This window comes from Tachysurus vachellii, chromosome 1, assembly GCF_030014155.1.
Source record: "Tachysurus vachellii isolate PV-2020 chromosome 1, HZAU_Pvac_v1, whole genome shotgun sequence".
Classification (NCBI taxonomy): domain Eukaryota; kingdom Metazoa; phylum Chordata; class Actinopteri; order Siluriformes; family Bagridae; genus Tachysurus; species Tachysurus vachellii.
The window spans coordinates 41,350,397-41,366,310 of NC_083460.1; the positions used below are offsets into that span (position 1 = coordinate 41,350,397).

Sequence of the window (15,914 nt, forward strand, 5' to 3'; positions counted from 1 at the left end):
ACTCCGGTTTCCTCCCCCGGTCCAAAGACATGCATGGTAGGTAGATTGGCATCTCTGGAAAATTGTCCGTAGTGTGTGATTGTGTGAGTGAATGAGAGTGTGTGTGTGTGTGCCCTGCGATGGGTTGGCACTCCGTCCAGGGTGTATCCTGCCTTGATGCCCGATGACGCCTGAGATAGACACAGGCTCCCCGTGACCCGAGATAGTTCAGATAAGCGGTAGAAGATGAATGAATGAATGAATAGAATTCCAATTAAATGATTATTAGAGACAATTTATCTGTCTATATGCGTCTATTCTTTATCTCACTCTCTTCTCCCACTTTGTATGCAAATAAACGTCCTTATGTTTATGTTAGTGGTTTATTATATATTCACTTTATTTACTCATTTGTTCCAGTGTCTTAGTTTAAGACTGATGAATAGTATTTGTTAAAAAAAAATGTGGGACCACAGATTGTCTTTTATTTCCTTACTTCTAAATTAAACATTGATGTTTTTTTTCCTTCTGTGTAACGTCATCTCCACATTTCCTTTACAGACCTTTTAATAATTTTGAATTTATTGTGAAATTAATTTTTAGACATTATTGACTGTACACTGTATATTTAAACAGAAATGAACCTACATTAGCTATTATATAAGTTTTGAAATATTTAAAAACTATAAAATATAGCGACACTCGTCTATACACGTGTTGTTGTTGCTAGTTGTTTTTCTTTTGGTCTGTTTATATTTATTTACGTTCCAATGATTTAACACAATGACCCCCATGTGTGCCCACTTATGGATTACAACGTTGGCCTTTCTATGCTGTTATAACCTCTTCTCTTCATTTCTTTCCCCTAGATGTTGGAGTGTGGCCGTGGGGATTTGTGTTCATTAAGGTACAAGATCATTAGTGAGATCAGACACTGATGTTGGGATGTTTAGGAGTCTCCAGTTCAGTTCATCCCAGAGGTGTTCAGTGGGGTTGAGTCAGAGTCAGGGCTCAGTGCAGGATACTCGAGTTCTTCCAGTCCAACCTTCACCTCCACACCGTGTCTTCATGAGGATCTGTCATGCTGGAACATTGTTTGAGCCTCTTAGTTCCAGTGAAGGGAAACTGTAAATATGCAACATAAAATACATTGTGCTTTAAACCTACTGCAACCAGTTTGGTCAGGTGTCCACATACTTTATAGTATATAGTGTATACTGTATACATGACTGTGACTTGTAACTTGCAGGTGTTACATTTATACTCTTTCTGTTAATGAAACAATAATGACAAAACCAAGAGGCATCTTTTCATTTTTACTTTCCTCCGCAGAAAAAAGGACAGTGGTAACCCTAGCAACTGTCAAAGTAATATCCTAAAAATAAACATTTTTAAATATTTAAAACAACACAGGAAAAAAAATGTCCGTAATGTCCATAACGCCCGTTCTTTTTCATAATGTTACGTTTTTAAGAATGAAACTTAAGAATGTTTACATGCTGTTTTACACACTGTTTTTCCTATTTGCCCCTGCTGTCTCACATTTCAGTTGATTTCTGTTTTGCACAATACTTTACGTTACCTCATGTAACTGCTGCTATAACACTGTGTTCATTCCAGTATTTCTGCACACGTAATATTGTTGAACATACAGTATTTACACTGATCACCGCTGTTTCTGTTTATTGTTTGTGTAATGTCTTGTATTTTTTGTCCTGCACTGTATTTTGTTCTGCACTGTCTTTTTGTCTTTTGTCCTACACCGTCTTTTTGTCCTACACCGTCTTTCTGTCTTTTGTCCTGCACTGACTTTCTGTATTTTCTCCTGCACTGTCTTTTGTCCTGCACTGTCTTTCTGTCTTTTGTCCTGCACTGTCTTTCTGTCTTTTGTCCTGCACTGACTTTCTGTCTTTTGTCCTGCACTGTCTTTCTGTATTTTCTCCTGCACTGTCTTTTGTCCTACACTGACTTTCTGTCTTTTGTCCTGCACTGTCTTTCTGTCTTTTGTCCTGCACTGTCTTTCTGTCTTTTGTCCTGCACTGTCTTTCTGTCTTTTGTCCTGTCACTGTCTTGTTTGTCTTGTCTCACACTGTCTATACTAGGTCACACAGATGCACGTTATGTATCTAGGACTAACTTACTTAGCTCTGTGTTTGTTTTATGTAGCACCCTGTTCCTGGAGAAACGTTGTGTCATGTCACTGTGTATTACAACAGCTATATATGGTGTAAATGATAAAAAAAGCTTCTTGACTTAACTATAATAAGTTCTACAACCCCCCCTCTCCCCCCCACTACAACCCCCTCTCCCCCCCACTACAACCCCCCCTCCCCCCACTACAACCCCCCCTCCCCCCACTACAACCCCCCCCCTCCCCCCACTACAACCCCCCCTCCCCCCACTACAACCCCCCCTCCCCTTCCCGTGTCAGCCCCTCCCACCCGCATGGAGAGCGCGCATGCGCCACTTGTAGCAGAGAGAGTGTAGTGTTCAGGCGAGACAAAGATGGCGGCGATGGCGGGGGAAGCAGCGTGATATGCTCGGGGAGTTTAGTAGCACACGGACCCGAGTCACAACGCTCCACAAACCGGCGATTAGGCACCATGGACGTCATGTTAGAGTAGGCGACTGAGCTTAAAAACACTTACTGCTAAACGAGAGCGCTTTGTCCGCGACAGGACGGCCATCTTTCTGCTGAAGGAGACGGAGGGGAAAGAAAAGCATCTCACCGGGAGCATGGCTGCGCACGGCAACCAGGTACAGAACACACGCCGAATTACCTCTCTCACGTGTCTACATTCAGAGAACGGCTTGTAACGACGCGGTGTCGTGCTGCCGTGTGAAGCCCAGCCGTGTCCGGGGTGTTGGTGTTAGTTATAAAGACTAATGCGTTGGATCTGAATGAGTTCCTTCAGCATGCTGCTGCAGGCCTACAGTCGGCGTTATTAGGCTCATTCACGCGATTTAAAGTGCAACAGCGCACAAACTGTGTGTACAAAAGTTTTACACGTCCCTAAAGCTGAAGAAAACACGAGTAATTGGTGCCAGGAGGACATTTATAAACTCTGATTACTGAGGGCGTGTGTGTGTGTGGCAGCAGGCCTGCTCATGCGCGTGAGCACGTTTATTAACGGGCGCTAGCGCACTTCAGCTAGCACGCTAGCTCTGGTTAGCCGTAGCACGCTAGCTCTGGTTAGCCGTAGCGCGCTAGCTCTGGTTAGCCGTAGCGCGCTAGCTCGTGTTTCTTATCCCTCGAGGTGTTTTATTGAGTTTTATGAACCTACGACGTGACAAGAAGAGAATATTTCAGTTGGAAACGAGTTTTAAAGCCCAGTTAGTGTTAGTCAGAGACGGGTTCAGATGTTAGCCGATGTGTGACTAGCTAGCTAATGACTTGACAGTGTTTAAGGCCCGTATGGTTTCAGGGGACGAGATTATTTTTTTTTAGTTTTTATCCAAAGTCATACATCGTTATTTCTCAAAACTATTTTGTAGTCGACTTTTCCGTGTTGTCCTGAAATACTAGCATTAAAAACGTGTAATCGTTCTTCTTTAAAGCTACTTACTAACGGTCCTGTGCTAAACCCTCTCTGTTAAATAAGGGAATTATCCACACTCACTTTAGCTGTGTTTATTACTCATAAACTCCTGATATATAAATATATATAATGTTTAACTCGACTGTCTGACGACCTGAGAGTCCATACATCACTTTCATGCCATGCTGTTGTTAAGAACTTTATATTTATTTGCTTAAGTTTTTCTGTTCCAGTTTTTTTTTTTTTGCATAATGAAGTCGTTTCTTATTGGATATTTTTAGTCTAGACGAAATTAATTGCATTTAAAATAAGGGGTTTTTGTGCCTGTCCCTTTGTTCACAAATATAATCACGTACCCAGAACAAAACAAACTTTTGGCTAAAAAAACCCCTTTGGATTTTTGATGACTCATCCTGAACTTGTCTTGTGTCTATCCAATACATCTGTAGGCTCTGTGTGGTGTCCCTGTGGAAGTGTCCTGCTCTACACCAGCTGTTTATTAACAGTTCAACAGTCCCTTTTTCTCCTCCGTTTGTCACCGTTCGAACACGCTGTTGTCTTTTTTTCTGTCCATGACTTCCATCAACAGAATATATATATTGCTGTCACTTCATCTTCACTGAGTCAGGTTTATTAACTTTCTTTATCGTTCAGATGTTTCCTGTGGGTTTTGGTGACAGGCAGTTAACCTCATCTCAGACTTATACGGCGTAGCTTAAACATCTCGTATCCTGTTCTCTACGACGTTCTCGATAAAGTCGACGGGAAAACGGCTCTCGTTAAACCCGTCCGTGTTTTTTGTGCTTAATTAATTAGTTCTAAACTACTCTAATTTGTTTAGACGAGAGAGAGGAGCGGCTATCGGCCTATGTGCGGATCAAGTCGAGCGCCAGGCCGACTTCCTGTTTCAAAAGGAAATCACGCTTCTAACCGGCGCTCGATCGGGTGAGAACCGGGGTGTAGGATGAAATAGGGGTGTGGCTTATTTCAATTACAAGCCGTAGATAAATGTTAATCCGTAAAGTAACCTGCAAATATTTACAAGTACTTTGAATCAGTTTTGCTTCGAAGTGCATCAGAGTTAGAATCAGAATCCTGGCCAAGTGTTCACACACAAGGAATTTGGTTCCAGCTGTTTGTGACTCTCAAAACTACAGACATAAATAACGCTATACTATAATAACACATTATAGGATCTCTAACGTAACGTAACATTTTCATGGTACGGTTAGTACCATGAAAACTCTTCGGTTAGTCGTTTAGCTCAGAGATGCCATTTAGGGTGTTAAAGATTCCTCGCGATTCAACTTTGTGTAAACGATAGCGTCCGCTCTGCCTCGGCGAATGCCTGAAACGCTCGCAGGGTGTTGCATGCTTCAGCTCTGTCATGAGCTGCTTGGGGTTATGTGTCTATTAACGGCTGCATGATGGTTTCCGCTGACATAACCTTTTTTTTTTCTTCTCTGCCAGCGATGGAGCAATGCCCGAGCTGTTTCAGTGTCACATTAGAGGGAGGGGGGAGAGAGGAGTTCACCGTTGGGTCCTGGGGGAAAAAACAAACAAATGAGCAGAGAAAAGGACGGGAAACGTGTCTGATGGGTGTCGTCGTAGCAGCACCGCAGCGTTGCGTAATAGACTCGACGAGGCTGAATATTTAATTCTGTTTAAACTTTGTCAGAATGCAAGATTGACAAGAATTCAGAGCTGACAGCGGCAAAGGAAAAAGTCCAGAAGAAGCCGACAACGACGTCTAAATAAAGTTTTCTCACTTCTTTTCATATTCTATGTCCTTATAAGGAAAAAATAAAATGTTTATGAAACACGTCGAACAAACGTTTTTTAAAACATGAGCAGAAATTTTAGTCAACTAGAAAAGACAAAAATCTGCTGTACAGGCCACGCCCACATGCGACAACTCTAGCCGGTATGCGGACACGCTACACAAATGACGTATCTTTGCAAAACACTTAAACATGTAACAGAAACACACAACATAGTTCTCAGTTATATAGCTTTGTTTTCCACGTACAGTCGAAGGCAAAAGGTTTTGTTATAAACAGGAATGAAACATTTCTTTCAGCACAAACAGCTCGATGCTCACTGAGCGGTTTGGTTTCTTATCTTGTTATGGGATCTCTTAAACCGTTTCTCAAACCGTGTGTTTTCACTTTGTCACTTCCTGGTTACTTTCTCTTCCAACTTTCATTTCTTTTGTACGCTTTTCAGGCCGAAAGTTTTGGCCCTGCTTAAGCTCTGGTGTTGAAAACTGACTGTGAGATTGAAGGAACCTTGTGGTCTTTAATAGTTAGCTGTGTTTAAAATAATCAGTCAAATCAACCAGCACCGAATCAAATTGATGATTGTTAAAATGATCTTTTTTTCTCTCCCTGATGATAAATAACCCCAGTGGACCTTTTAGTTGGTCACTCAGCGATCTCATGGAAAGTAGGCGATGCTACTTTAAGCCCCGCCCACTTTACTGAAGCACTACGAGCATGGGTGGTGTTTAGGGGTGAGGTCATTGCTGAGATGCTTTATCAGTCAGTCCAGTAACGGCTCTCAACGGCGCTCTCTGTCAGGGTAGATAAGCGTGTGTGTGTGTGTGTGTGAGATGCCACAGAAGTTTTGTGCATCGGTGTTATATGGAAATTTGTTAAGCAACTTTTTTCATTGCCCCATTCCTAAACTCCTCTTATCCTTACGGTGTGAACTTTGCCCCCGGCCACGTTTCTGTCGTTCGCGGTGTCGTCACCTCGGCATGTTCAAATAATACAGATGGCCAATTTGTGTTAATCCTCTCTCCAAGCAGGGAGGGAGAGCGGAGCTTAGCGCGGTACGTGTGGCACGCCTGCAGAAAAGAAGCAAAGTGAAATTCTTTCTGTTGTGATCCGTATTAGCGAGTCGGCGTAGAGGCCGTCGGATTACAGCGTGCCGTTTCAGCGCCGCTTCGTCACAGAGCTCCGTCTGCTTCAGCTGCATTTTCTTTTTTCTCTTTTCACGTGCTTTGAATGCGAAGAGGCTTTTCGCGAGGGATTATCGTCGACGGTCGCCGAGCCCGTGTCACGTTTTTCTTCCAACACGTCCGATCTATATTTACGTACATACAACTTCTTTCTTTTCGCTCACATTTTACATTTATTCTTCAGGTTAAATAACTCCCTCTGCACTCGAGGGGTTTTAGACTTAACGTCGGTTAGTGCGATCAGGATGAAGTTAATTATAGCCCCCTGGATGAAGGCAGGTTAACTGCAGAGGATCCGATTTAGACGGCCAAAGGTCGCTTTTAGCCTTCGGTTTGGTTAACGTGTAGACGGCAAGTTGTATTCCGGTGAAAACCTTATTGTGTAAGTTTTTGAATAGAGTTTTTAAGTCTCGCTGATTTAAAGCTTGGATTAAATAAATGAAGTGAGCTCAGTGTGTAGGCGGGACGTGTGTAGACGCTTCGCTGCGAGGAAACGACGAACCTGTTGTGGTTTTTTTTCTTCTTTCATTTTTTTTTTTTTTCGCAGAGATTTCACAGCGTATAGTAGTGTGTGAGTGAAAGATTTTAGTGATGAGGTTTATTAAACACTAGCAAAAAAAAAAAAAAAAAATTCTGATTTGTTTATTTACAGCAAACGTTTTAATGTCCATTAAGTTAATTAGTAAGTCCCCCTCGGGCGCTTGAGCGGCACACGCGTACTTTTACTTTGTGACTGGTGACAAACCACAAGATATAAATAAACACAAGATTTGACTCGTTTCCTCAGCGCTGACCGCTTCAGACGAACTTTTCAACGTCTGACAGAGGTTTAAGGTTTCAGGTCCTCGAACCTAACCGCGCTCGGTGCCGAATGCAGCCCGATTTCTGTTAGTTTTGTCCCGTTGCCTCATGAACCTGTAAAAAGGATTAACGTATAAAACAAGATGACGTGGTTTGTTGTAGTTGTTGCTGAATTGGTGCATTTAGAAAGCACCTGAGCAAACAGACGGACCTACAAGCTCAAACCTGCAAGACGTTTAAATCCGTGCAATCGGACCCCAGAATATATCGTCGTGAGCCTCGGACCGTAAACCAGCCAATCAGGGCGCGGCCTTAAAGATCCTGAAGCTCAGCGCCTGGAAAGCGAACGAACGTTTCAGCAGGTGAAAACGTCCACGACGTCCACTGGACCTTCACGTCGGTCCGCTGTGTGTTGGTGTAGTTTATCATTAACGTTATCGTAAGAATTTTAATGTTGGTACGGGGGTAACGTATTCTACAGCACCATCCGGGTTAACAGAACAGCCGAGGTGAAGAAAGAACAGAGCGTAGCGTGTCTGTGTACCTGCAGGTCCGAGCACATTCGTGATTATTTAACATCCAGTTTAACAGGAAAGAATAACACACACACACACACACTGTTCTTACAGGAATAACCTGTTTATTTTTACCTAGAATTGTGTATTTTTGTAAACTGTACAGATTGAAATTCCACCGTAAAAAAAAAAATAACACGGCGAAATACGTTTCAGTGTTTTAATGAAATCGGTATTAAAATGTACGGTAACGATGACGCGGACTCGAGCCGGGTCACGTGATCACGTCGTCTTATCGATAACAATAATATATACCACTTCATACTTATATAAAAACCACACTATATTTACCCTTATTCTGTTATATGTACATATTACTACACCTTCTGTATAACCTCATACCCTTATTTATTACACTGACACTTGTAAATAAACTATCTATGCACTTCTGGTTAGATGCTAACGGCATTTCATTGGCTCTGTACTTGTACCTTGCACAACGACAATAAAGTCGAATCTAATCTAATAACGTGTGTAATGTGATGAGCAATTAAGATTCTTACGTTTGCTTTTATTTACTGCAATTACAAATTTCCTCTTTAAAATATTAAAGTTTGCTATTAAAAATGTATTATACGTTTTATTATTCATGATACAAAACGTAATTTAAGTCGCCATGTATCAAAGGAACGAGTCAAATAGTTTTATTGTTTTTGTTGTTCTGCACTTAACGTTAACTCGACCGAAACCGTTAAAACAAACGGCGAGCTAAAAGTTGTTGCAACTAAAAGTTGCGGAAGTTAAAATTGTTTGTACTAGTTTTTTGTTTACTTTGTATTTTACTAATCGATAGTTTTTCTTTTTTAGTATAGGAACAAAAAACTAGTACAATGTACACAAAATGACACTTTCTAAGGACACGACTAGTTTTTTTTTTATTTTTTTATTAATGAATAAAATTTATTTTTGTGTATTTTCCAAGTTATCTGTACAAACAAGGAACACACACACACACACACACACTATTTGGGTTGTAATCTTCCCGAGTGAAACGTGCACAACCTCCGTCCTTAATACGGCGTCTGATACGAAACCGTCAGTCTGAGTATTATTTCAGTTCCTTTATCGTCATCTTTATGTCCAGCGTTTTGAAACACAGCAGCGTCGATCTCCTCCTCCGTCTTTTAATCTTTCTCGCTCCTGTCGTTCTGCTCTAAACGCCGCTCTGGAGACCGAGTCGCTTATCGCTGACTCGTATCGCCGTGCTGATCCTACATGACTCATCGCTTTGAGACTCGTCCTTTCACCCGAATCGATGTGACTGACGGATGACGTTGAGGTCACCTTCACTCCAGTTTAATAAGAAGAAAAGTTCATTATATTGTCGAGCGAATCGCTGCGTAAACGTGGACCTGGAAGTGTAAGTTCTACAAATGCACAGTGTGTGTGTGTGTGTGTGTGTGCTTGATGAGACTCGAGTGGTGTTATGTCGAGGAATCTGACAACTTTCTACACACACACACACACACACACACAGAGAGAGAGAGAGACAGACGGACGTGTGTCTATATATCCATATTTTTATAGAAATTGAGCATTTGGCACATCAGACTAAAGCACGTACACACACACACACACAATCTCTCACACACACACACACACAATCTCTCACACACACACACACACACACACACACACACAATCTCTCTCACACACACACCTAATCTCACTCATGCACACACACACACTCACTCGCGCGCGCGCACACACACAATCTCACTCACTCGCACACACACTCGCACACACACTCACTTACACAACACACACACAAACACCAGTAAAACAGTTGAGATGAATTTCCTTCTGTCTGAGTGTCCCAGTGCTTTCTGGAATCTTCTACAAAATGAACAGTGTATTTTGTTTGTTTTTCACTATTAAATCTCCCTCAGACAAAAATTCCCGTTCGATTCGACTACATGTTTTGTTTATCTAGGATTTTCCCTCAGTTTTCTATTTCAGTTTAGTCTTTAGACCAGTTTCCACCCTCAGCTCCCACCCTGCGAGATCAAAATCCAACACCGGCTTCTTCAAAAACTCTTAAAAACCAACCAGCCGATTGTTGTCTTTACAAACTGCTGCTCCTGCTGCGTCACAAGGCCACGTAACACCCGCAGAGGAAAGCGCCGTCAGCCGCGTTTCTCATACGCCACCTCACGCATGCTCGTGATTGGCCGGTGGAGCCATGATTGACAGCAGAGCGACAGTATGCCCCTCCCACCCAGACACCACGGGCAGTTTTGCTCTCTTGGACTCCTGGTTAAGGAGTTGAACATTTCTGTTGAGTAATTTTTGATTTGATGTGCGGATGGTGTTACCGTAACAACCATATGATGCTGGAGGCTTTTGTGAGGTATGAAACATGACCAGTGTGGAGAAAAGCCTGGGTCTCGGAGACTCTCGTATTCAGGGAGTGAAGTTCACCAGAATAAAGTAAATAAATAAACTTTCTGCTGTTAAAATGATCGTAAACGGTAGAGCCGATCCGTAAGTGTTGGCACCCCGTAAGATATCTCGCTAAATTTTCTTAGACGCAAATAAAATGAATGATCTCTTGAAAACAAAATCTGTGGTGAAAATCAATTTCTTTTTAATCAGTTTGTAACTGTTATAAAACCGCATTTCATGCCCGAGATCTCCGAAGCGTTCTGCGATACGTCAATGTTTTTATATTTAATTATCGTGTGGGGTTTTTAATTAATTTTTTGTTTTGTTTAGATTAGATGATTTTAAAATGTGAAAGTTTTATTAACGCGTTATAAATCTGTCTGTCTGTTTCTGCAGTACATCTTCGGGGAGTTCAGCCAGGACGAGTTCAATCAGTTCTTTGTGACGCCTCGCTGTTATGTTGAGGTAAAAACAACAACTTTGTTTATTAAATCCATGTTCTTCGTTTCCTTCTTCATCTGTCCTTTGTGATGTTCAAGATGTTTGAATTATTTTTTGGTTTATAATGCATGTGAAACTGCGTGTACAAGTGAAGGTAAAATGGCGCAAAAGTCTCGAGAGGCCGAGAACAAAATCACAAACGTCACTTTGGAGACGAGCGTCGTGCTTCTCGTTTTCTCAGCTGATCCGTTCGGCCAATCATACGGCAGCGATATCATGAGAAAACCGAGGGTTTTTTTTTTACCCCTGGTCACTTCTTGCATTTTCTGTGATCCGATATCTATCCGACGGTAAAAAGACCAGGTCTAAATGCCCTCCGAAACGTTCCGAAAATCCGATGGTACAAACCCCTTCAGGAGGTGGTCTGGGACGCGTTTCAGATGAAACTGGACAGGTGTAAATGAATGTGTTTGTTCAAGCCACATACGTCAGCGCTAAACTCCTCCCAAACGGAAGTACGTCACTCAGGTGATCTTTCACACAGGCGTCTCGTCGGGTCTTAAAACGCGCTGCTGCTGCCAGCGAAAACGCAGCAAACAGTAAACGATGTTTTTTGTAGCATAAACGTCGTAACGAGTTTTTTCTCCTCGTCTTTTTGATTGCGTTCTGAAAACCGCATGAACCAAAGTGTGTTCCATTTCAATTACCCTGGAAATGAGGTAAAATATATTAGCATTTTGGGAGGGAGTAGAAAGATCGGATCGATATCCGATTCGCCGAGACGCATTTATGTGGCCTAATGTAAATGGAACAGTTTTAACAAATCAGACAGCTATCGGATCAGAGACAACACATGAAGTGACCAGGTTTAAAAAGGCCCATAAATGCGTCTTGGCGAATCGGATATCAATCCAATCTCCCGCCCAAAATGCAAATATATTTTACCTCATTATATGATTAGAGCACAAACCAGCTTAAACCACTGACCAGTCATTGATGTGTTTCCACCAGCAAAACCACTGGATTTGTTTTTTTTTTTTTTTTTTTGCGTTTGGTTTTGCTTGAAAATCCCAGAAGATTTAATAAGATCCGAGATTTTCTTTCCGTTCCGACGTGAACTTGAAGCTCCGTCACGTTGCTCTCTGATTGGCTGAGCGGATAAGAGCAGGTGTACGGGCGTGACCGATAAACTCTGTCGTCTTTCTCTGTTTCGCAAGAAGAAATCTCGTTGGTCTTCAGATTGTTAGAGGTATTTTAACAAAAATAAAACCCTTAAATTAAGGATTGATACACACTTTAAAGCGTAATGAGACGTGTTGAACTCCTGCTGCAGGACTGAAACGTTTTGAAATCATGAAACACAACCAGATAACTTGGATATTGTGTGTAATCATTAACACGTGAAGGTTAAGCTGTGGGGAATAAAGAGCAAGTGAGCGGTCGTAAATAAAAAGCTGTTTATTAAACGACACTTGCGCGCTTTTCGTAAATAAAAACAAAGCCGTATGATATTTTTGTTTTCTCTTTTGTTCCCAAACACGCAGCTCCCGCCCTTTAACGAGAGAACCTCCTGCGTCACTCTCAACTCAGGTAAGACGGACGTTTTCAGTCCTTTCTGAACAACCGTAAACACACACGATATATCGCACAGTTTTCCCGTCTTGTTGGTCGACCTCCAGCATCGTGAGGAGCTCCTCCTTCGTTCCTGGACTGTAAAACCGTATGAAATAAATGTGGTGTTTTTTTTTTTTTTTTTCTTTCTTCGTTCATGTGTGATTTTGAAGCTGATTTTACACCACAAAAGTAAAAAAAAAAATAAAGAGAGAAAAAATAAAGTAGCAACAATAAAATGGAGCAGTTCTGATATTGACCCTGATTTGTATTAATTATTCAGGAGGTTACTGCACTGTTGATGTGCCGTACATTACGGAATCAATGAGACGGCAGGTCTGCGGTGAGTTGTGGGTTCCACGCACGTCGCCTTTTTGTTCTACTTGTGTTTCGCTGCAGAACCTCGATTCTAAAACACACACACACACACACACACATGCAGACACATACACACACACAGAGACATACACACATACAGACACACACACACAGACAGACATACACACATACAGACACATACACACACATAGACACATACACACACACACACAGACGCACACACACACATACATACACACACACGTACACACACGTACAGACACGCATACACCACATACACACACGCATACATACACACACACACACACACACACACACATACACATACACACACATACACACACACACACACACAGACACACACACACACACAGACACACACACACACAGACACACACACACACAGACACACACACACACACAGACACACACACACACAGACACACAGACACACACACACACACAGACACACACACACACACAGACACACACACACACAGACACACACACACACAGACACACACACACACACAGAGACACACACACACAGAGACACACACACACAGAGACACACACACACAGAGACACACACACACAGAGACACACACACACAGAGACACACATACATATAAACACACATACATATAAACACACATACACACACACGCACAGACACATACACACACACACACATACACACACTTACAGACACATACATACACACACACACGCACATACACACACATACATACACACTCATTCACTCACACATACGTACACACGTATAGACACATATACACACACACACACACACGCCGCTTTCTCAACTCTCCAACTCTACCCTGTCATTTCTGCCTGCTGGATAATCTGTGAAGCTTTGCATGCTTTAAACCACCAGCGGGTTTCTCTCTGGCCTGAAAACGCACTGCACAGCACTTAAGAGGCAGCGCTACAGAATAATTAATCCAAATATATATTTTTTTTAACATAATTCTAATTACTCTCAGCCCTGTTCCCACACTAATAGCCCGGTTAGGACTTACGAGATCTGCGGTGTCCTTGGGATGCGATCTCTCCTGTCCTGCTTATCTCTTAATGACCCTTCTGTCCTTCGCTGCTGCCCTGGAATGAACCTTTTTAAATAAATACTAACAGACGGCGCAGACACCGAATCACCGAACCGCTTCACAGTTAAATGACTTTTTTCCCTTACTGATTGCTTTGGTGGCTTGCAGTGTTGCTGGTTATATTAAGTGTTGCGTTTGAGAATAATTAACGCCGTTCTTGTGTTATTTCCAACTGCCTTTACTCGGTGCTTCGGGTTTTCACAGTGCAGCACGACAGCCTGCTTTCGGACTTATCCTGGGCTAACGGGGCAATAACATTAATAATAATAATCTGGGGAGTGTATGTTATTATTATTATTATTATTATTATTTATTATTATTATTATTATATATTCTGCACAGGGTATCTAAAGTATTCAAGTCAAATCTTGTTCAATAAAAATGTTCAGTAACAGCACAAAAAAGAAGTAGGTACCGCTACCCGTTTATAGTCACGTATAGTGTCGAGAAACGTTGTTTCTGTGTTAATTAAGTTATAGCAGCCTGTATATGCGGTTTGTTTAAACGAGGATGAGTGCAAAAATGAGTGATTTTATTCTTCTGATACTTAGCTTAGCATTTTTAACGTCTCAGCGTTCAGTTGAAGGCGGATATCTTGTGTACGTGTATAGAAATGATTCAGTTTTGTATTTCTGCGACGTTTATCAGGAGTCGATGTGGCCCTCGAGGTCCGTGTGTGTGCTAACGCCGGTGTGTCGTCTGCAGGAGAGGACTACCAGCACATCGAATTTGGCGTGGATGAGGTGATGAGTTCAGAGCCTGTGGTGGTGAAAGACTCCTTGTGCAAAGTGTCCAGCACTCTGAACCCTCAGGCTCCCGAGTTCATCCTGGGCTGCCAGCCTGCTCCGAAACCCCTTTCTGTGACCGGCCCGGGCTCCGGAGTCTCGCACGGGGGCGATTTCAACTCCGTGGACTGCGCTGACTCTGAGCCTTCCACCCTGGAGAGCCAGCAGGCCTGCTCCGATGTGGACGGCGTCTCCGGCGGCCTGGGCCAGCGAGAGCGCAAGAAAAAGAAAAAACGACCTCCGGGATACTACAACTACCTAGAGGGCTGCGAGAGCGGAGGTGCGGCGGTAGATGGTGTGACCGGCACGGGGCTGGTGAACGGACACGGCCTCAGCGCTCCGGCTTCGGGTTCAGAAGACGCTGGCACCGATCTGACCCTTTCCACACTTTCTTCCACGTCATCCACAGGTCAGCTTGGACCGCCCACCAATCAGAGGACTTGTGACAGCCCTGATGGATCCTCTGTGGACTTGACGAGTGGAGCCGCCTCTTTGTTGGACGGTAATGTCGTGGCTTCCTCTTCCTCAACCTCCTCCTCTTCTTCCTCCTCCTCCTCCTCCTCCTCCTCTTCCTCCTCCCAGAGCGGTGGCCATGCTGAAGAGGCCAGGACTGCAGAGCAGCACTCGGAACCCCTCGCTGTAGAGAGCCCCGAACTGCAGGGCAGTGATGGGAACGTTCCCTGCCCGACATCCTCACCTTCTCCTCCCCCTTCTACTGCTGCGCTCATCGCCGACCCTGCTACTACTGACGAGGATGATCGCCAGGGTAACGGGACGTCAGAGCAGTCGCCTGCCACCAGACTCGACATGGCCGATACTCCGGCAGGCGCTGCTCCAGTCCCGTCCCCCACAGACTCAGGGGTCCAGGCACCTTCGCTTTCTCCGCTCTCTCCTGCCACGGCGCCTGTCCCCAACACGCCCAAATCTTGGGCTAGTCTCTTTCACAACTCCAAGCCTTTGCCTGGAGGACCTCAGGCGTACGTCGAGGTGAAAGCCGCAGCCGTCACGGTGCCTACGGCTCCCGCCGCTGCCGCCGAACAGCAGCCCGAGAAGCAGTGCGACTTTCGGGAGGAACCCGTTCCTGTCTCAGAAGACCCCGCGGCACCAAAACTGGCAGGTACCGTATTGATCAGCAAAGGGAGGGGTTTGGTCTGTATGGAGACGGCCATAATAATGTAATGTTTAAACATCCTGCTTTAGTTAGAGAACTTAACTGGTTATACGCGTCCAGTGAAATATGCCTTTGTTCTGACTCTCTTTAAGCACAGTGCACACACACACACACACACACACACACACACTAAAATTTTTGATCCCTTCAAATTAATCCGATTCCTCGGAGCCGCCGCTTTAGTTTCAGAAATCCTCCT

At 43.5% G+C, this 15,914-nt stretch overlaps 1 protein-coding gene across 2 annotated transcripts in view; it reads left to right on the forward strand.

Moving 5' to 3' along the window:
* Positions 1-2,419: 2,419 nt before the first annotated feature.
* Positions 2,420-15,914, forward strand: part of usp10 (ubiquitin specific peptidase 10) — a 30,305-nt gene continuing 16,810 nt past the window's right edge. Inside the window, exons 1-5 of one of the 2 annotated variants that reach the window (XM_060871449.1) lie at positions 2,421-2,736; positions 10,638-10,706; positions 12,227-12,272; positions 12,577-12,636; positions 14,465-15,661. In XM_060871449.1, the coding sequence (XP_060727432.1) occupies positions 2,716-2,736; positions 10,638-10,706; positions 12,227-12,272; positions 12,577-12,636; positions 14,465-15,661 (1,393 nt within the window). In that variant the 5' untranslated portion in view covers positions 2,421-2,715. Of the gene's footprint in view, positions 2,737-10,637; positions 10,707-12,226; positions 12,273-12,576; positions 12,637-14,464; positions 15,662-15,914 lie in introns of both variants that reach the window. The other variant, XM_060871514.1, reaches the window with a different exon arrangement.